Below are 22,002 nucleotides of genomic sequence, written 5' to 3'. Positions count from 1 at the left end.
TGGGCTCCACTCGATTCCAACTGCTATAATCCAGTGCTTGAGAGGCCTAGAGACTAAAAAATAATCAATAATTGACGAACACCCTCTCCCTTTAAAAGTCGGGGGGAGGGTGTCGTCACTTTCCATAGCCATCATGTCTATTGTGTGTTCCATATTATGGCTAATCAAGAGCTTGCTCAGGTCTCTTCCTTCTGGTGTATGGGCAAAATGTGGGCCTTTTTTGGAGGGGCAGCGTGACCAGTCTGAGCTAATTGGAAGCAAGAATGGGCAGAGATGGATATTTAAATCACCCATAATTATATTAAATGGGTGCATTGCTCCATATGTGTGTGAATGGTCCTTACTCAATCTGGAGTCTAATACTCCCAGGGTGTGGTTTTCCTCTCTACCATCTCCCAAATTGTAAATATTATATATTATCAATCCAAGTCCCTTCCCCACAAACCTTACTACCTGTACATTGCGGGATGGGCTTAATATGCTTGACCATTTGCCTTGCACCCTTAAGTCCACATATAGGGACAAGCCCCCCCATAGCTCTACCTGATCTGGATTTTAGGGCTGGAATAAAAAAACATTTATACCCCTGTATATGAAAAGAGCTATTATCAGTCACCCAGGTTTCCTGGAGGCCTATTACCTCAAATTTTACAATCTTTTCCCTCCACTCCTGGTTATGGAACTTACTTGCCAAGCCGGCCGTATTCCAGGAGATAATATTTAAACCTCCCGCTAACTTCCTTGCCTGGCCCGAACTTTGGATAATGTCTTGTGCCCCGCCTGTGCCTCCTGGTGCCCTTGACTCCCCTCTCATTCCCTCGTAGCCCTAAGGTGTTTCGCCTTTCTCTATCTCGCTTTCCACTCTATTGGGACATAGTATGTCTCTACTAGGTACAATTAACTGATCAGCAGACTCTACCGTTCCTACTGCCCTCGATAATACTAATAGGCCTATGTTATTCATCTGCCAATTAGCTAAGGGGGAGGCATCATGTGGCGTACTCAACTGTCCATCCGTCCCATCCACCACATTTTTAAATTTTCCTTCATTTCTTTGATGTGGCGATGTGGCAGGAGAATAAGTTAGTCAGTCATTATCCTCTAGGGACATGAGAGGAGTGAACCTGTTTTACCACCTGGCCAAGCCTTCTTCCCACATCCCCAACCTTTCTCCATAGTATCCCTGAATTGTGTGAGGATTTGTGTGGATTATCTCCCTTTGTCCTTCCTCGTGACGTGTTTACTCATTTTGGGCAAATTGGCGAGGATAAAAATAATCCAAGGGCAGAGGTTTTATGTTCCCGCAATATTTTGCTATATCCTCTCTGAGAATATATTTGACTACACTACTGTCCCTGAAATTAATAATAATACAGTTTCCTGTAATGTCTTTATGCCTATTTCCAAGCCAGTTCACCCTTCTGACAAAAAGAATCTCCCCATCTTTCCCCTGTGGCAAAGGTTTATTACAACTCAGCCAGTGTATGGTCTTATTTTTTAATTCTTGATGGGACTCCTTCTGTTCACCCTTAAGTTCTGGGACCCCTGCAAGAATAACCACTAGTGGGCATGCCTCTGCGGGTAGATTGATCGTTGGGAGGGGAACTGTAGGTGCTAACCTGGGCACACTCACCGATTGACAGGTCACTTGATTTGTTTGAACTATATTCGAGGGACTTGATTGATCCCTTGATGTAGCACGTAAACCCTGTCCTTTCACTCCTTCTTGCTGCTCCTTCCCCTTTTGGCTAGTAGGCTTAGTCTGCTGCATTATGTGAGCCTCTCGTACTGTTGTCTGTATAGCTTGTACTTGTCCCTCCTCTGAGTTACTAGTTTGTCCCTCTATCACAGGGACTCGATTGGAGCCGGTGACATTAGTGATGATGGTGGTATCTGTCACTGTCTTATGTGCCCTATCCCTGATTTTTACTTCATTAATTATTTTGTCCAGTCTACTTACAAGTGGTTTAATCTGGTTGACAATAAAAGTTTCCAATTGTGTTTGTAGATCAGCCACTATTTGCGACATCCAGATGGGTGGGATTGCATGTTGTTTAGGCTCAACCTCCCTCCTTTCCCCAGATTTAGTTTTCGTGGTGGACGGGGCATTGCCAGTTTTGGATCTCTTTGATCTGGTTTTCATTGGTCCGGCTTTGCGTTTCCTGCATGCCTCTATTGATATACCAGTAATTTGATCCCCCGTGTCCCTCTCAGGGTTCTGCTGGGCGCAAGGTAGATCCAGGACACTAAAGTCTTGAGATCGGGAAGGGGAAATATCCACCCTCTCACAATCTATCACCTGTGTTGGGGTCGATAATTCAAATAATGGGGTGAGGGATAGGCGTCTCTCTGTTCGTTCAATTTCGCTAGAGACTGCCCCAATTGCTTTTTGTAACATGCGGTCAATTGCCGTGGGATGAGCCTGTAGGGACAATATACCATCTTCCAGTGAGAGCGGTTTTAACGGAGTGGGTAGCCTTTGCTTAGATTTGGTGGAGCGTGTTCTAACTGTGCCCGCCATGCTATCTCTAACTTGGCCTCAAATCTCCAGGAAATATATTACAGCTTATACTCCACCCAATCACTCGACGAAACCCCTACCGGGTTTCCCATGACACCTGTGTCAGTCTTCGACACCCCCGTTGATCACCACCTCGTTAACCCAGTATTGCTTATGCCTACAAGACCACACCGGCCGCAATCTCAATTCTCCTGTAGTCCAAACCTCAGTAGCTGAACCTATAAAAGGGTCCAGTCCAATCACCTTACGACAAGTTCATGCTACAATAATGCTACACCAGGTAATCATTGATGAACTTCAATCCTTATGCACTTACTACTAAAGCTGTTATAGTCACGGTGTAAATATCGAATAAGTGCTTACTGAAAGTGATGGTAAACGGAGTCCAATTGTCCTTGTGTTTGCGGGCACGGGTTCAACGTTGGGGGGGTGGCCCAGCCCTGCCTCTTCCTGTCGATGACGGGCAAGGACGGGCCCACTCTTGGCCCGGGCTTCGACCGGGCACTGCTGCGCGCGTCCCGCGCTGCGGGAGGCGTGCAGCGTAGATGTAGGCAGGTGACGCCTGCCACTGACGTCACCTGCTAGCGCCGGTCAGGGTAGCCTGGGAGTTGAAGTTCTTGATGGAGCCGTTGCCCTCACCTGCTAGCGCCGGTCAGGGGAGCCTGGGAGTTGAAGTTCTTGATGGAGCCGTTGCCCTCACGGCGGACCTGAAGGTCTGTTAGCAGGTGAGTGCTCCCTGCTTTGGGAGCCCTTCCGTAATCAAATGCAAAGATGCCGTTGCCCTCACGGCGCCAGGGAGGAATCTGGACACAAGCCCCCTCAAACGCGTCAAAGCAAAAACCAAAGGAAATGATGGACGGAGTGTTGAACATTGCAAGCACTCACCCCCAGCTGGCAGTTCGTGCTGGACTGTTCCCATGAGGCACAGGGTCAGACTGATTTGCATATGGCCATGTCTGTATTGGGGTGGCAGAGTGGGCTAAAGAACGGTGATGGATTAAACCCAGATCAGTTGACTGGGGGTGAGTGCTTGCAATGTTCAACACTCCGTCCATCATTTCCTTTGGTTTTTGCTTTGTTCGCCATAAGTTGGCAGGGTATGCTCAGACGTGAGTCCCTTGCTCACTTTGCCACTGGATTCAAGCAAGCCTGGCTGAAGACGGCTGAAATGCCAGAAACCGGTCCTAGGAAGCTTGTTTCCGGTCCAGGGAAGACATGGCTTGGCAGTTCGTGCTGGACTGTTCCCATGAGGCACAGGGTCAGACTGATTTGCATATGGCCATGTCTGAACTGGGGTGGCAGAGTGGGCTAAAGAACGGTGATGGATTAAACCCAGATCAGTTGACTGGGGGTGAGTGCCTGCAATGTTCAACACTCCATCCATCATTTCCTTTGGTTTTTGCTTTGTTCGCCATAAGTTGGCAGGGTATGCTCAGACGTGAGTCCCTTGCTCACTTTGCCATTGGATTCAAGTAAGCCTGGCTGAAGACAGCTGGAATGCCAGAAACCGGTCCTAGGAAGCTTGTTTCCAGTCCAGGGAAGACATGGCTTGGCAGTTCGTGCTGGACTGTTCCCATGAGGCACAGGGTCAGACTGATTTCCATATGGCCATGTCCGAACTGGGGTGGCAGAGTGGGATAAAGAACGGTGATGGATTAAACCCAGATCAGTTGTCTGGGGGTGAGTGCTTGCAATGTTCAACACTCCGTCCATCATTTCCTTTGGTTTTTGCTTTGTTCGCCATAAGTTGGCAGGGTATGCTCAGACGTGAGTCCCTTGCTCACTTTGCCACTGGATTCAAGCAAGCCTGGCTGAAGACGGCTGAAATGCCAGAAACCGGTCCTAGGAAGCTTATTTCCGGTCCAGGGAAGACATGGTTTGGCAGTTCGTGCTGGACTGTTCCCATGAGGCACAGGGTCAGACTGATTTGCATATGGCCATGTCTGAACTGGGGTGGCAGAGTGGGCTAAAGAACGGTGATGGATTAAACCCAGATCAGTTGACTGGGGGTGAGTGCTTGCAATGTTCAACACTCCGTCCATCATTTCCTTTGGTTTTTGCTTTGTTCGCCATAAGTTGGCAGGGTATGCTCAGACGTGAGTCCCTTGCTCACTATGCCACTGGATTTAAGCAAGCCTGGCTGAAGACGGCTGAAATGCCAGAAACCGGTCCTAGGAAGCTTGTTTCCGGTCCAGGGAAGACATGGCTTGGCAGTTCGTGCTGGACTGTTCCCATGAGGCACAGGGTCAGACTGATTTGCATATGGCCATGTCTGAACTGGGGTGGCAGAGTGGGCTAAAGAACGGTGATGGATTAAACCCAGATCAGTTGACTGGGGGTGAGTGCCTGCAATGTTCAACACTCCGTCCATCATTTCCTTTGGTTTTTGCTTTGTTCGCCATAAGTTGGCAGGGTATGCTCAGACGTGAGTCCCTTGCTCACTTTGCCATTGGATTCAAGCAAGCCTGGCTGAAGACGGCTGGAATGCCAGAAACCGGTCCTAGGAAGCTTGTTTCCGGTCCAGGGAAGACATGGCTTGGCAGTTCGTGCTGGACTGTTCCCATGAGGCACAGGGTCAGACTGATTTCCATATGGCCATGTCCGAACTGAGGTGGCAGAGTGGGCTAAAGAACGGTGATGGATTAAACCCAGATCAGTTGTCTGGGGGTGAGTGCTTGCAATGTTCAACACTCCGTCCATCATTTCCTTTGGTTTTTGCTTTGTTCGCCATAAGTTGGCAGGGTATGCTCAGACGTGAGTCCCTTGCTCACTTTGCCACTGGATTCAAGCAAGCCTGGCTGAAGACAGCTGAAATGCCAGAAACCGGTCCTAGGAAGCTTGTTTCCGGTCCAGGGAAGACATGGCTTGGCAGTTCGTGCTGGACTGTTCCCATGAGGCACAGGGTCAGACTGATTTGCACATGGCCATGTCTGAACTGGGGTGGCAGAGTGGGCTAAAGAACGGTGATGGATTAAACCCAGATCAGTTGACTGGGGGTGAGTGCTTGCAATGTTCAACACTCCGTCCATCATTTCCTTTGGTTTTTGCTTTGTTCGCCATAAGTTGGCAGGGTATGCTCAGACGTGAGTCCCTTGCTCACTTTGCCACTGGATTCAAGCAAGCCTGGCTGAAGACGGCTGAAATTCCAGAAACCGGTCCTAGGAAGCTTGTTTCCGGTCCAGGGAAGACATGGCTTGGCAGTTCATGCTGGACTGTTCCCATGAGGCACAGGGTCAGACTGATTTGCATATGGCCATGTCTGAACTGGGGTGGCAGAGTGGGCTAAAGAACGGTGATGGATTAAACCCAGATCAGTTGACTGGGGGTGAGTGCTTGCAATGTTCAACACTCCGTCCATCATTTCCTTTGGCTTTTACTCTTTTTTACAACCTCATAATTTGTAAAGGCAGGCCTAACATCATTTCTGTTCCTCCATGTGGAGCAGGGGCCAAGCAGTGATTGATTCTACTTAATCAGTGCCTGTCCACTGCTCCCGATGTGACTGAGGTACTACTTTGATGGTGTGACTGGCAAAAATGTGCTACGCAAACAAATGATGGACGGAATGCTGAATAAATCAATCGCTATCCTAGCTGATAAACATAATAACATAGCATAACATGTGTATTTGTAAAGCGCACATTCACCCAGATGTCTCTTGGCGCTGAATAACAGATGTTCATTGTTACCCAACTCAATGGTACTCATTTTATCAACCTCAGATGGATGAAAGGCTGAGTGGACCCGCCGGGATTTGAACCTGTCACAATGAGGTCGAACACAGGCCCCTGCAATGGACGCATTAGTCCACTGAGCCACCAGACCCAGCTGATGAGGGCTGAAAGCTCAAAACCGGTCCTAGGATGCTTGTTTTCAGTCCAGGGAGGACCTGGCCTGGCAGTTCGGGCTGGACTGTTCCCATTGGGTGCAGGGTCAATACTGATTTTCATATGGCTGGGTCCAAACTGGAATGGCATGGTGAGCACAAAAACGATAGATTTAGGCCCAGATCTCTCTACTGGGGTGTATGTCTGACATTGTTCTGAATTCTGTCCATCAAATGTTCCTTTTGCAACTGGCAAAAATGTGCCCAGCAGGACAAACACAATTGCAAAAGTTTATTTTCTATAGTTTATTTTCTATTATTTGGCCAAGTCTTCTTTTCTCACTTTGCACGCATGTCTTCTTTTGTTTCTGCTCATGGACGCTGTTCTCAAAAGATGAGGATTATTTTATTGAATCATTGATTCTTTCTCATATGTAGTTCCTGAAATTATGAAATTATGCCCCACTTCAATTCAATCCACCTCACCCCAATCCACCAACTCATCCCAAAAACCTACTCCAATATACCCCACACCAATTCAATCTATCTGAATTCAATCTATCCCACTCTAATCCAATCTACCTCGCCCAAGTCCACTCCACCCACTCCCTCCCCAGCACAACCCACTCCAACCCAATACACCCCATTCCAAGCCAAAACAATCTGCCCCACTCCAATCCACAACAGTCTGCTCCACTCCAATCCAAAACAGTCTGCCCCACTCCAATCCACAACAGTCTGCTCCACTCCAATCCAAAACAGTCTGCTCCACTCCAATCCAAAACAGTCCGCTCCACTCCAATCCAAAACAGTCCGCTCCACTCCAATCCAAAACAGTATGCCCCACTCCAATCCAAAACAGTATGCTCCACTCCAATCTGCCACAATCCAATCCAAAACAATCTGCCCCACTCCAATCCAAAACAATCTGCCCTACTCCAATCAGTCCGTCTCCAAACCAAAACAATCTGCTCCACTCCAATCCAAAACAATGTGACTCGCTCCAATCAATCCCTCTCCAAACTAAACCAGTCTGCCCCTCTCTAATCCAAAAAAATCCACCCCACTCAAATCCAATCCAATCCACCTCACCTCAATTCAATCCACCCCACTCAAATTTAATCCACCCCAATCCAGCCAAATCCAATCTACCCCACTACAATCCACCCCACCCCACTCCAATCCACCTTAATCCAATCCACCCACCCCAATCCAGTTCAGCCCACAGCAATCCAATTCAATCCAATCAACCCCAATCCATCCCACTGAATCCAATCCACCTCACACCAATCCAGTCCACCCCATTGCAATCCAATTCATCCCACTCCAATTCACCCCACCCCATTCTAATCCAATCCACCTCATCCCATTTCAATCCACCCCACTCAAATCCAATCGACCACATCTAGTCCATCCATTCCAATCCACCCCAATTCAGTCAATCTACCCCACTCCACTCAATCCAATCCACTCTACAAAATCTAATCCACCCCAATCTACTGCAATCCAACCCACCCCATTACCTCAATCGACTATAACCCTCTCCACCCTATTCCACGCCACTCCACTATACGGCACTCCACTCTACGACACTGCACTCCATGACACTGCACTCGATGACTCTCTGCCACTGAATTCTAATCCCCTCTACTCAACTCTACCCCCCTACACCACTTTACTCAAAACAATCCAGTCTACGACACTCTACTACACCACTCCACTCTAGGACACTCCACGCCACTAGCTTTTAGCCATGCTGAACAGCACACACATTTTTGTACAATCTGGCAAAAACTCATTGCCAAAGTCAGTAGTTCTTGTATGGGCGGGACCCATAGGCTTGGCCAATGCTTGTTTTGTCTTTTGGCCTCCAAGTGCCTGCGTCTCACCCCTGTTTTGCTGTTTTTTTAATCAGGCCACTACTTTTACCCTCACAATGCGCTATTATTGTTACTGCCCACCTGTACCGTTTAATGTGTATGTTCCCACAGTGAGGTGCATGCATTGGCAGAGACTAGCGAGGTGACTACAGCGAAAAATTAACCGCACACTGGTCGAGAGCTCCAAACTTTTATTTCAACAGCCAAAATGTACAGGAAATGAGATTACAGTTTTTTAAAGCTACATTCATGACACATTTTGCCTTGTAACATTGCTTAATTACCTGCTAGTAATGTTTTGTACACTATACTTATCTGTAAGTCCTTGAGCTATTTGGACTTTGGTACAATAGATATACTTCGCAAGGATTGAAATGGCTTTCCAGACTCAAACATTCAGAAAGCTTCAGTAGACATTAATCTTATTGGAATGTTCACATTTTGTTGTTGGGTCTTATCATAGAGGTGCATTTCTTGAGTAAAACAATGATTTTTCTAACAGCATTACCCAGATTCACTCTTCAGAATTCAGATGCTGCCATATAGCTGTCATAGACTCAAACCGCCTGATCCTATGTTTCCTTCGTTCATGCATAGTAAAGCCTGCATGGTCCACCGATGCTTTCCGCCTCATTCTGTCTTGGTAGGAACAGATGCCTGAGGGTCACCTTCGTGTGCTTGCTTGATTTTCAAAAGTATTGGCTGAATGTCCTATGGAAAATGATGCATGGAAGATCAGTTCACATTGTGATGCTGTCTGGTGACTCAATAATTAATATGAAAGAAACCGCCGGGGACACTGGAATCCAGAGTCTGAGACACTGAAAGATGGTGGTATTCAGGCGGAAACAGTTCAAAAGTGACACATGGGAATCGATTGTAGGAATAGCCAAGAAATAGTACAAGGTTCCTCATGAACTATAGTAAAGTGTGAAAACGTAATGAAGAACACTAACATGATAAATACATTTATGATGAAAATAGTACAAAAACCTATAACGATGACTCATAGAGGATTCTGCATTACATCGACACATCATAATAGTGAAACCCAGAAAAAGAGCATCCCTTCCAGCAATCCCTAGCTTTATCACTTGACCCAGCCCCAACGCAAGCAATAACCTGTACCCTTTCCCCGATTCTGAATTTAAACCTAAGCTTAAACGTAGCCCCGGCCCTGTCCAATAACGTTAGGCATACCCAGGCCCTTAAAACAGCTAGGTCAATTCTAACCCGATTATCATCTCTGATCCCACAATTTCCAATTCATTAATTATGAAAAACACGTTTTCATGTTTAATGATGTTTTCTTACGACTGATCAGAATAAATATAAACACATTGTTTTGGGAAATTAACTGTAAACAACCCTTGGTCGTTTCTCCAATTAGTTTCGGTCTTTAATTTTACCAATGAGAACTCATTGCCCAATTTAAATACGTTGATTAGTCCGAATAATCCATACTCATATGCATGTCTGACTCAAGATACTGTAGCCACAATTAGTATGAATTATATTTTTTGTATATGTTTACAATCATTCGTTCAGTAACTGCCTAGTACAAGAATGCAGTTTTAGATTGGCTATGCTGGCTTTGCATGTGTGTTGTTCAAACACCTGCACACTTACAGACACTTTTTTATTAGAACTAACTTTTGGTAAATACATTTGACAAGGAATACAGGATCTAAAGATTCAGGAGAAAATGTATTTCACTGTGTGTTAGAGTAAATACAATTCTTACCTTTAAGTCATGAGTACCATGAGGTACAGTGCTAGGTACAATTGTGGACTGTCTGAAATAATTCATATGGTTTGCAAGTGAACACAACAATTCGGTTAGCACGTCAGTCACCTGTGAGTTGCAAAGTTTCCAGAAAACCTTACGTCAATGCAGCAGATTGCAATGATATGCTTTGATTTTGTATGAAAGGTGGCAGTACATCTGCTAGACGCGAGATATTTGTTCGGTGACGTGGCTACTGCATTACTAACAATCTGATGAGATTTTGTAGGAGCTTTACTTGTACTTTCCTGTTCCCCAAATCTCCTACAGCACTATGACCAGGGTGACCACCAGGCCATTATGGACACAGTTTACAGTTCTCGACTTTTGTGCTACAGCCTAATGCATTCTGTGTGTATCAGTCTTATTTGCTTCCATCAGTTAACTAAACTAATATACCTGAAATTGCTGAGTTGTAGGTGAAATGTTCCAGGCTGAAGATAGTGTCCATATTGACTTGAAGTGAGGTGGTCACCCTAACTAGAATGAAGTTTAACAGGTCACTCTCTCGGTTCAGTTATATGCTCTCAAACCGTTTCATGTATTAGTGCTATGTTGTGATGTAAATAGCCAAAATGCTGACTTTGTAAGGGATCAGTGGTTCTGAATCTGAGATACATGCATGACAGAATGTGTTAGAAACAGTGTTCATCGTTGCGATTGAATATTAGTGTTGTGCATGATGCGTGCTGGAGGTATCAATAAAGGTCAGCATCCATGTGACAAGAGGGGAAGAGGTAGTCAGCCTCTGAATCATCTTCCTCTGTAAAACCCTAATCTCTGCTGGATATGTCTAAGGCATTAGTGTCTAAGCCAAATATTCCCTCCAGGAGACCGTCCTTGAAGGGAACTCAAAGTTTATCTGTTGCCACTCAAATGATATCAGCCAACTTTGAGGGCTGAGATGCTGCCAAAAGTGGCACAAAAGGCAATGCCAGTGGTGGGGTCATGAGTGGCAATGGAAGCAGATGGGTCAGAGCCTTAGAAGGCAAACACTTCTTTTGAAGTAATATGGAGGCCGAAGTCTGTGTAGGCATGGAGCCAGGAGGAATAGGGTCGGAGCCACCAGAATCGCTGAACCAACAAGATTAGTTCAGATGGATTCTGGGCAATTTTGAAGATACCTAAAATGGCTTTTTGGAAGACCTTGGCCTACGAAACATTGACAGAGCTGGTAACTCCGGTTCAAGATTTCTGAGAATTGGGATCAACTCAGAAGATAATATGGAAAGGTTGGGGAACTCTTCCGCTGACTCCCCAAAGAGGACATTTCCTCCAGGGGGACTTTTTTTGCCCTTTTTATGATTGTTTTCTCTCAGAAGACTTACCTGAAGGAGGGAAGATGACCTGTTTAGAGCACCATTATGGGCCATTATGAAAAATAACATGGCCTCGAGGCTCCTGCTTCTTTGTTGCCTTGAGGTGCATAGACATTCAGGAATTGTCGGCTGAGGGGTTATGTCTTGTAATCGGGCACCAGATGCAAATGTTGGGTGGACCCAATAAAGACATCAGACAGCACCCGCAATAGGGTATAAGCTCTAAGACCTTAGAACGTTACATTTTATCTAGTTGTTGTTGAAATTGCTGACAAATGCATTTAATAGGTACTGGAGAAGAGCTTTGGACCCATGTCTGTAAGGCCTGTGAACAACAGGAAGTGCTGTTTCGTGTCAGAGGGTGGATAGAATCGTGGCAGCTCTAGAAAGATATTACGAAAAGGAAAGTTCAAGACTGGCATTTGGAGGATATTCATAAGGTGAAGAATCTGTGCTTGGGAAGAAACACTTATCAAGTGAGGCATTTAAAGTGGGAATAAGAGGGATATGAATCCAAATTTCATGTGTGGTTAAAATGGTTCTCCAAAGACAAACTTTCCAGTTATGAGAACTGAGTCCTCAAATGGGGAAGCTAACGGCCCAAACTCCATGACATTGTTGCAAAAGTGTAAAACAAAATATGTTATATTACTAGGGAAGAAACATTTTTGATGGCGAACCAGCATGAAGAAAGAGATAAGGTGAGGTGTCTTCTGTCTCAGTGGGTCTCTTGGAGCACACAGCGGAGCTCCGTCATAGGTTTAAAGCTAAAAGTGAGGATGACTCGACACAAAAAGCAAAATCAACTTTTCGTTTGCAAAATATTATACTCATTCCTATACAATGAATGACCAGTTACACCTGTTTCTTGATTGACCCGGGGTCCCCATTCTGTTGCAAGAGCAAATTGGATGTCTGGAAGCCTTGTTCCCCCTGGCGGAGGTCTATGGATGGAGCTGAGCAACTGTCAAAGGGTAAGACCTCTGTGTCTGATAGGTTACCAATTGAATTTTATGCCATATTACAAGAATGAATGTCTTGCCAACTGCTCCACTTCTGTCCAATTTTGCTCTGCAGAAGGGAGCTCAGTACCACCAACCACATGAAAATCAACAGGGAAAATGTTGCAAAACTAGTAACACCTGGTTTGCAGCTTATAGTTCTGTAGATGCACATGTTACACACACTCCTGCCTTTTACCGCTGGATGTGGTTGATACACGTTGTTTTCCTACAAAGAAAACGTGGCTGCTTCAGGGTAACTTATGATACCTCCACCACAACCCACAATGCACCAGGACCCACACAACTTCTTAGAATGTGTTTTTTCTTGGGGGTAAGAGTAATTAAGTGTAGACATGCAAATCCACTAAGTTTATGTATACAGGTAGATGAATGTGCATAATAACATAGTGGGAGGCTGCATGTGAACATACAGCACTGCGCTGCAAATCAGTCGGTGCAGGTAAGCAACATTTTCCGTTTGCAGCTTGTGCGGCTGTAAATCACAAGCTGTGCATAGAATGAAAAGTAGTACACACCTTTCTTAATCGAAGACATTTGGTTTTAAGTGTCGGTTGTCTGACTTGGGTTTTTTGAGGAGCATGAATGTCCACGCAGTAAAGTATAGTGAATATGTTTATATTAGACCACTTTACAAATGTTTCCAAGGAAAGCCATAGTGACTCATTTATTCTCATTGAATGTGTCATCGGAACAGAGTGTAGTATGTGTTTTGCTTCGGCATGGCAATCAGTCTGGTAAGCCTCGCTTTGCAAATTTGATTTCCCAGCTAAGGAGGTCCAAAAAAGAAGGTAAACCAATAGTATGATTGACATGGAAAAGGTAAACTACCTTTGGCAGAGGATGGGTTCTGTGGACAGCCCAGTCTCTATGTGCTTGGAAAAATGGCTCGTCTACTATTAAGGCTTGCCGATCACTAACACTGCAGGGGGAAGTGATTTCAAAGAAGGCCATTTTAGAAGAAAGGAACTGCAATGGACAAAAGTGTAACGGTCCAAATGAATACCCTATCAGCTGTGTAAGGACAATTTTTAAATAAAAAGTCTACTTAAAAATATGGGTCTTCTTGGGAGTGTTATGGTCCTAAGACCCTAGTACCAACATGTTTCAGTCCGTGCAAGGCCATAAAGGTCCAGGACTTTCGTCAGGGCAAAGTAGGCCACCCTCGTACTCCATCCAAAATTCGGAGATTTCCCGTTGTGCACAAGCCGGGGATCGGAACCAACTAGGTGGACAGGCGGGGCAGGACTCTTGACGAAGGTTTGACTATAGAGCTACTCCTACAAGCCCTGCGGTCCCCTGAGAAACGGGAAATCTCCGAATTTCGGATGGAGTACGACGTGTGACAGATTAAATAATCAGTCACTTTCACAAGGAGCAGCTACTCTGCCCTTGTCTCACAGACAGGATAGGGAATTCCCTCTTCTGTTACCCAGGGTGGCCTACTTTGCCCTGGGTAACACTCCCAAGAAGACCCATATTTTTAAGTAGACTTTTTATTTAACCCAGACAGACCCAAAAATAAAGGGAAACTGGGGATCTGCCTGAGGTTTTTTAATCTTTCAGCCCCCCCTGGTCTCCAATTTCTTCAAAGAGCTCCCAACACTGTGGTCGAGCCCACCCCGACTTATAGGCGTCGGGGTGACCCGATGATGAAGCATGACACCACTAGGGTGTGTGAGGGTAACTAAACCAAAATGAATTTATTCTTTGCTCACCTATTGGTGAAGTTAAACATTCCCTTACTATCACCTTCACATCTTCCCATCAAAGTGCACCTACATCGACCACTGGATGGTTAGTTAGAGTCATTTGTGTGTGATTAATAGAATTGGGAGGTATTACTCTGACTCAGAATCCTCTCCACCCTCTAGGCAATGAGAAAATCTTTCAATAGCCTCTTGTGTATACGTATTGTCTATACACCCAATGAGTCATACTCATATGTTCTAGCCTTTTAATTTTTGATTCCAGTCAGATCCGAAGTGGTCGACAATTATGATGTGTCTCAATGCTGAACATTTTGGTTTCTGTGAGGCAATGGTACAGGAACACTGAAGATATATTCAAACCAGATGGTGGAAAAAAGTAATCTAAGGTAGAGTCTATGGTGTCCTAGTGGATTGTGGCTTTCGGAGGAGGTATCATCAAAGAAAAACTACTTGTAACATCCATGTCCAACAGTAGATGACAGGAGTGTGCACAGCATGCGATATACAACTGCATATCCGACAAAACTGTTGTACTGTCTAAGCCAAATCAAGCCTCATTAGATAAATCCACCCACTCTCCATGTTCATTTTAGACTGCAAGTCTTGGGGAAATTGTTGACAAATCACCTGCTCAATATTTTGCAGAGAATGGTTCAAGATCAAAGCAGCTTAATACACGGCTGTAACACATCTCCAAATATACAAAGGCTTTTTATACTGATGGTTAGTGCCCCTGAAGGAGGAGCCTTCTCTTGACAGAAAATGCTTTCAACACTCACAGGAGGGACTATTTACTTGAAGTATTAAGAATGATGGGTTTTGAATAGGAAATACTAGCTTGAATCAGGGACAGTGCACTAACCCAGGTAGCTGGGGGGAGTGGTATCAGGCAGGAATGACCTCTCTCTTTCACGGTCTTTGCATTGGTGATTGAGCCACGAGCTTGCTCCATCAGAAAAGGTGTTTGATCTACAAATAAATCTGCAGGTACAAAACATGCAATCACATTATATACACAGATGACATATTGTTATTGCTCTGTGGTGTGAGCTGCAATATGAGGTCGGTAATGGAATTGCTGGTTGGGTTCGGATTGATATGGAGCTCAAGAGTAAATTAAAACAAATCAAGTTTCTTCCATTTATGACCTTATTGCCACCCATTAGCAGGCTACACTCCCACATTGTTTACACTGAAAGTTGATAACATTCAAAACTTCCTAAGATTACATATTTACCATAATAACGAAGATGCCATATCAGGGAATGCACTTAAAACACTTGCACCGTTACAGGGCTTGGTCTCCTTCGGGGATTTAATCCCATTATCTGTTATAGAGAGGTAAGCTGGTAAAATTGAGAGAGCATTCTCAGCTAATCCACTCCTACGCAAAGTTACCTCTGGTTCTAGCTCAGAAGATGTTTAAAGATCTTCAAACTGCTGAGAGAATTGATATGGGGTAAGAGCAGAAGAAGAGTAGAACTTAATAAAATTCAGGTGCTTAGAAGTTCCTTTTTATGAGTCATAGTATTTTGCAATTGAGTGTAGCTAGTTTTTGGATTTAAAGTTGGAGGAAGCTCACATATTGTAATTAGAAATCTGGCCAGCCCCAGTGGTGAACGTAATATTAAACAAAACTGAAGCACAGATTTCTAACTCTAAATTCATTACCAAGCACGCTTCTGTGCCGGAGATATGTTAAGCATACAGATACTTCCATGCCTCTGGTATTCTAAATGGAAGCCTAGCTAAATTTAGTGAAATTGCTAACATAACTATCATAAGATCTTGGACTACACCTGGAATAGAGCAAATAGGAGATGCATGAGAGGGGCAACATCCTAAACTCTCAAGGATGACTGGCACACATGACATCTCAACAGGTCAGTTTCAGTCATATGCTCAAACAGGTATATGCTGTGTTTAACCGGGAGATGTGGAACAAAGGAGCCACCCATGCACGGTGCTCAACAGTTAATGCTAATGCACGGAAATATATGAGGACAGTACCATATTATGTTAAGACATTTTGGATATGTCCAAGACTAACGTAGATGGACTATGAACTTGATGGAAGACAAATACAGGCAGAAATGTCACTAATATGGAATAAACTACAGCTCTAGAAACCCAATATAGGTTTTGAAAAATGCACGCCTCAAAGTGCAGTTCCACTATTTATTCTCATCAAATGTACCTAACACTTAGACACCTTAGTAGGAAACATCCACAGGTTCATGATATCTGCCCTGAATGGAGGGTAGGATAGTTAGGCCTCTATAACATTATATGGATTTGTCCCTCAATAGAAGAGTACGGGATTAAAAATAGAGAAAGAATGTCATGGCTCATATAGAAACCCAACATTCACAAACCTGAAGAATGCCTGCTGTGATTAATTGGTAACTAGGTTTGATGACTAAGCATTTCTGATGGCCAAAAGTAGATTTCTGACTGAACTGGGCTGAAGCAGAAAGCCCATCAATAACTGTGGATTGTTAGAGGAATAGCTAGACTATTCCTCTCACACCACCTAGAATATGAATATGTCAAAACTGGCCAAAAAGTCCAAAACTATGGGACCGATCTAAATGTTGTTGGGTAGAGAACTCCGTCGCACTGGCGGTGGTGTTCCCGAGCCACCAACATTATGGCCCGATAGCCTAATTTTGATTCAGGTGGACCATAGTTTGATGACAGCAAAGGACTCTGCCTCTGCAATGGTCACACTTCTCTGACTGCTCAATGGAGAAAGGTACACTGGAGATTTGGCTATATGTCCACCCACATAATGTAGATGGGCAAACATATAGCAGTTTTTTAATGCCTGTAACTGCCAGAAAAAAATGGCTGTAAGGGGCACAGCAAGTGCTTAATGCTCCCCTTGCTTTGGGATTTTCTTTTTAAATAAAAAAAAATATATATGTACATTTTCAATATGGCTCTGTCATGTTTGACGGCAGTTCCTGTCAAAACGCTTGAAATATCTGCCAAGCCGATGGACATTTAAAAAATTTGGCAGGAGGCACCTCCATCATGGTGATGGAGTAATTTACTCTTTTCACATGGTGGGGGACTGGCCATTCACCAAGACTGAGATCAGGCCGTATGTCTCAATTGATATGACAAAATATTATCAGCACCTGAACAATCTCATGTTTACTACAGCATGACACATCTCCAAATTGATTTTTTTTCACGCGGGCTCAAAGGATAAATATTTGCCAAACACTTGATAATGGTCATACCTGATCCTGAAGGACAATTGGGTTATGGCTCAAGTCCCTTCTTGTACCCTATGTCGAGGGACAGAGGTATAAACGCTCACAGGGCATGATCAGTAAAAAGCCAATAACATGTGATGGGCAGACTGCAGTTGTCACACTTTACCTGCTAATGAATGACCACACACAGAATTGAGGCTACATGTTGGCATTTTTCAAAAACCAATTTCTATTGTTGAAAATATTGTGTTGATTTTTAGTTTATTTATTCTTTGAAGCACGCAAAAAGCGTTTGTCAACTAATAGCACAACATGAGAAAAAAAGAATGGCATATTATAAATAAAGTATAACTATAATGCAAAAATAAGTAAATTAATAAAGATTTATTTAAAAGAAAAGCTGAAGGATGTGTTGAGTGAAGAAAGACAGCATATAGCCCAGGACAAAGTCTTAGGAAACATGCAAGGAAGCAGGTTTGGGTTAAGACTGAGGTATGCCCCAGGAAACTCAGAAGGCCCAATGAGAGTAATAAGAGGACAACAACCATACAAAAGCAGTGCCCATTATTACTAAGTGAGTTAGGATTTAGGTCAAATAGGGTTGTGTAATACTTATTTAAGTTTGTAGGAAAGTGGTCCTTTTTGCATGGGTACACCCCACTGTTTGCCTGACACTTGATGCAACCTGACTTGATGTGCCCTGGGCCCCAGCCAATCAGTCTCCTAGGGACTGTGGTCTTTCCCAAAACTGTACCTTTGTACCCACAATTGGCACCTCCCTGGCCACAGTTAAGCCCCTTGTAAAAGGTACCATGGGTACCAAGGGCAATGTGACCAGGGAAGGCCTCTAATGGCTGCAGCACCTATTGTGCCACCCTTAGAGGCCCTGTATCTTAACACCCACACACTGCCATTGCACGCTGCATGATTTGGTGTAGAGAAAAGCAAAGAATCGACCTGGTACACATACCTCTGTGCCATGCCAACCACCCACTGCTTGAGGCCTAGGTAGGCCACACCTCTATCAGGGTGCATTAGCCTCAGGTGAGGATACAGTGGCATGAGCCCTGCACCCCTACAGTGTCTAAGTCCAGTCTTAGGCACTGTAAGTGTAGTAAAACCATAACACGTATATGCTCTGGGAGTTGGTCATTACGAACTTCACAGCTCCATAATGGCTTCACTAAAACCTGAGAGGTTAGGTAGCAAACTTCTCAGCACATTAAACCCACACTGATGCCAGTGTGGGATTTAATGTAAAATGCAGTCAGAGGGCATCTTAGAGATGCCTCCTGAAAAACGACCAGCCCTTGCCTGATTCCTGAATGGCTGCCCACCATTTGCCACCACCAGACAGGTTTATGGACCCCTGGGAAGAGAGTCTCCAATCTCTGGGTCCAGAAACAAAGCCCAAACAGAGGCAGAGGCGTCATGCCTCCTCCTCCAGGATAGGATGGGTCTATGAAGGGTAAGCTTTAAAGGCTTGCCGCCTTTGTGAGCTATCCCTGCCTTTTGCTGCCCCCAGCAACTGGCTCCCATGGGTCCTGTCCCCACTTGGGAGGCAGAATCAGAAGAAAAACCAAGCTAGTAGGAGAAGTTTGCCCACCTTTGCTAACCCCACCCCTCAGGTGGGGGAGGCGAGGTGAAACATACATCTCAGTCCCCTTCATCTTGAAGATGAGGGGACCCAATTAATCAGAAAGAGGCTCATGTCCCCTTTCATTCGATGGTGGCATATTAGGGGGTGCACCCACCCCAAGGAAGGGACCCATTGGTCCCGATCTGCACACCCCTTTTAACGCCCATAAATCTAGTATTTAGAGGCAACCCTGAACCTTGCCCTCTCAGATTCAAGAAAGAAAGAAGACGGACCAAAGAGCAGTGCTGACCCAGGAAGACGAGGACAACTACTGCTTCACCCCAGCCCTACCGGCCTACAGCAATTAAACCAGCGTGTCCAGCAGGCAGCAGCCCCTAGAGCCCGAAGGACCTGTCCGGAACTCACCTTACAGACTCTGTCTCCCGAGAGCACAAGATTTGCTCAACAAAGACTCCAAGACCAGAATCAGGATTCCGGCAACTCCGCGATTCTGCACCACTGTGCACCCAACACCCACGGCCCAGGTTCGAGTGGCCCAACACCACGAGGAGGTCTTTTCAGCAATCCTGACCTGGTATCTGGTGATCCCCGACCTCCCTCAAGCCGACGCCTACAGCCTCAACCTGACACGACCGGAGCTGGTAGGAAACCCAACACCAGAAGACACCCCTGAACCCGACGCCCCACAGCCAACGGTGTCCAGGCATCCCCCAAAAATCCAACTTACCTCTCCAGCCAGTGGGTGCCTTCAGGAAACCTCCCTGCTGAAGCATGCATCAACTTTGCCTAACCAAAGGTCCCCATTGAAAAGCAGTGGCCCCCCGGCTTCTCCTTGGCACCCTGCACCCTGCTGCCCCAGGGCTACTGGTGGTGCAACTCTAGTGCCAACACAGACCTTGGGGAACCTTGTTTTGTATGGGACAAACAGTGACTTTAACTCAAGCCAAGAAAAGTCTTACTTACCGTATGTTGTGAGATCCTTGGGTGTGGTATCTAGGCCTACCACTCCCAGTACTCAAAGTAATTTAAAAATAACTGAAACGTATGCTAAAAGTACTTATTGTGTAATGTAAACTGCTTTTTTAATCAATACCAACCTGTAAGTATTGTAAATTCAACCCCAACTGCATTTCCTTGTGAAGTCCTGCATTTGAGAGCTTATTTTAATTACCTATGCCCCCACTACCACAAAGAGAGCTGTTACTACTTACCTAATTTAGCCTCCGCTATACCTCTGGGGACTTCCTGGACTCTGTGCACACTATACCTTACTTTGGTATAGTATACACAGTGAGGCTAAAAGGGAGGAGGAGCATTGGTGTCCAAAGCGAACAAATGATTTGATTCAGAAGATAGATTACCACAATTGTTGTTTTGAAGGGTGCTGTGACTATTAACTGTTCGACAGAGAACAATTAATTAAAGTAAATCAGTATTGTGTGACTGGAGAGGTGGAAGGCCTTGCATACAGGCTTTGAGTGAGGTAGGAAGGACAGGTTATGGATGAAGAAGAGACAATTCAAGAAAGTTCTCCGTATAGAAGGCAGCTGTGAGTACGCAGGAGGGAATGGAGGAAGGAGAAGCAGTGCACGGGGGCTCTAGCTGTGAGGTGCTGGAGGGAGACTGTGCGTGTGGGAGTGTGCAGGAGGTGATGTAATAGTCGATGCTGGAGAAAGAAACAAGCATTTGCAATGCAATAGGTCTCGCATTTATACGAGTTTGAGCTATTGGCATTGTAAATGACAATGCCTTTTATTTATGTTTTAAAAACCCACACATAAATAAAAGGCATTGCCATTTATAGTGCCAATAGCTCAAACTCTTAACAACTGCGAGACCTATTGCATTGCAAATGCTTGTTTTCTTAGCCATGCAGGGTATATTCCTGTCCCGAATGTATGACGATACAATGCGTGGTGTTACCATGTGCAAGGTAACAACGACCGCGTTGTTACCACATGTGGCATTACATCGCAAGTCGTTTCAACGACTTTCGCTAGGTGGCGCGCTGGACTTAGGAATAGTGTAAATTACTATTCCTACTCCAGTTAACGCAACAGCAGGGTAGGTGTTGGATTTAAAATCCAACACATTTCCTGGTGTTGCACGCCACTTAGCGCTGGTCGGTGAAACTACTTGCGATGTAATGCCACGCGTGGTAACAACACGGTTGTTGTAACGACCGCGTTGTCAACCCTGGTGGTATTGCCAGCGTTGTAAACCCTGTCTCCCTCCCGTCCCATATGTAGGATTCTGTCAGTCGTTGGGAGTCTACCAAGCACCAATTGGGGTGGGCAAGGGGGGCAACAGGAGGTTCTGCATGATGAAGAGAATCTTTGTTAACAATGTCCTTTTTACTGTTGCTATTCTGTCCACCCAGGAAAGATCTCCAGCACTTCAGGAAAGGAGAAGTCTGGTAAACAGAGTGCTCAGGAATTGGTTTGGACTGGGCAAAGGCCCCTCTGCATTCAGAGGACAAAGGATTTCTGGGTATAAATTTTGGGACCCTGATCCCAAGAATTTAGATCACTTTTGGAACAGGAAGAAACCTTTACTGAGGAGCGGAACCTAAAGAAACTGAGGAGAGACTATCCCTAAGCTGAAGTGCTGCTTGGGGGATTGGCCTGCAGTGGTTTGCCTGGCTGCCAAAGGAAGGAGAAGAGACTTTGTGTGCTTATTTCAACTTGTAAGGATCTCCAAGGGCTTGGAACAGAGCTTGCCTCCTGCTGAAGTCTCAGGGACAACAGACTTCAACCCCCAGCTCCTCAGAGTTCTTTGGGAGTGCCTGCTGCTGTTTTGGGCCTTCTGAGGGACTGCGTGTCGCAAGGAGCTGGAAGCGCGACTCAACGAAGCCGAAGCGTGTCGCCGTCGCTACTGCTGCCATCGCACTTCTGAAGAAGGGTGTCGCCGCTGGAGTTGTCGCACTCCACCGCATCGAGAGAAGAGTCTCGCAACGAGGAAGAAGCGTGTCGCCATCGCTGTTGCTGCCGTTGCACTTCTGAACAAGGGTGTCACCACTGGAACTGTCGCATTGCACCGCATCGGAGAAAGCGCCTCACATCCCCGAGAAGCGCGCCGCCGTCGGAGCTTCTGCCGTCGCATTTCTGAACAA

At 45.4% G+C, this 22,002-nt stretch overlaps 1 protein-coding gene across 1 annotated transcript in view; it reads right to left on the bottom strand.

Moving 5' to 3' along the window:
* Positions 1–8,403: 8,403 nt before the first annotated feature.
* Positions 8,404–22,002, bottom strand: part of SPEF2 (sperm flagellar and cilia associated 2) — a 1,083,747-nt gene continuing 1,070,148 nt past the window's right edge. Inside the window, exon 35 of the mRNA XM_085631001.1 lies at positions 8,404–8,938. Within this exon, the coding sequence (XP_085487127.1) occupies positions 8,858–8,938 (81 nt within the window). The 3' untranslated portion in view covers positions 8,404–8,857. The remainder of the gene's footprint in view (positions 8,939–22,002) is intronic.

This window comes from Triturus cristatus, chromosome 2_1 (assembly GCF_964204655.1).
Source record: "Triturus cristatus chromosome 2_1, aTriCri1.1, whole genome shotgun sequence".
Lineage (NCBI taxonomy): Eukaryota > Metazoa > Chordata > Amphibia > Caudata > Salamandridae > Triturus > Triturus cristatus.
The sequence above is the reverse complement of the archived record's forward strand: the minus strand, read 5'-3'. Positions and strand labels throughout refer to the sequence as shown.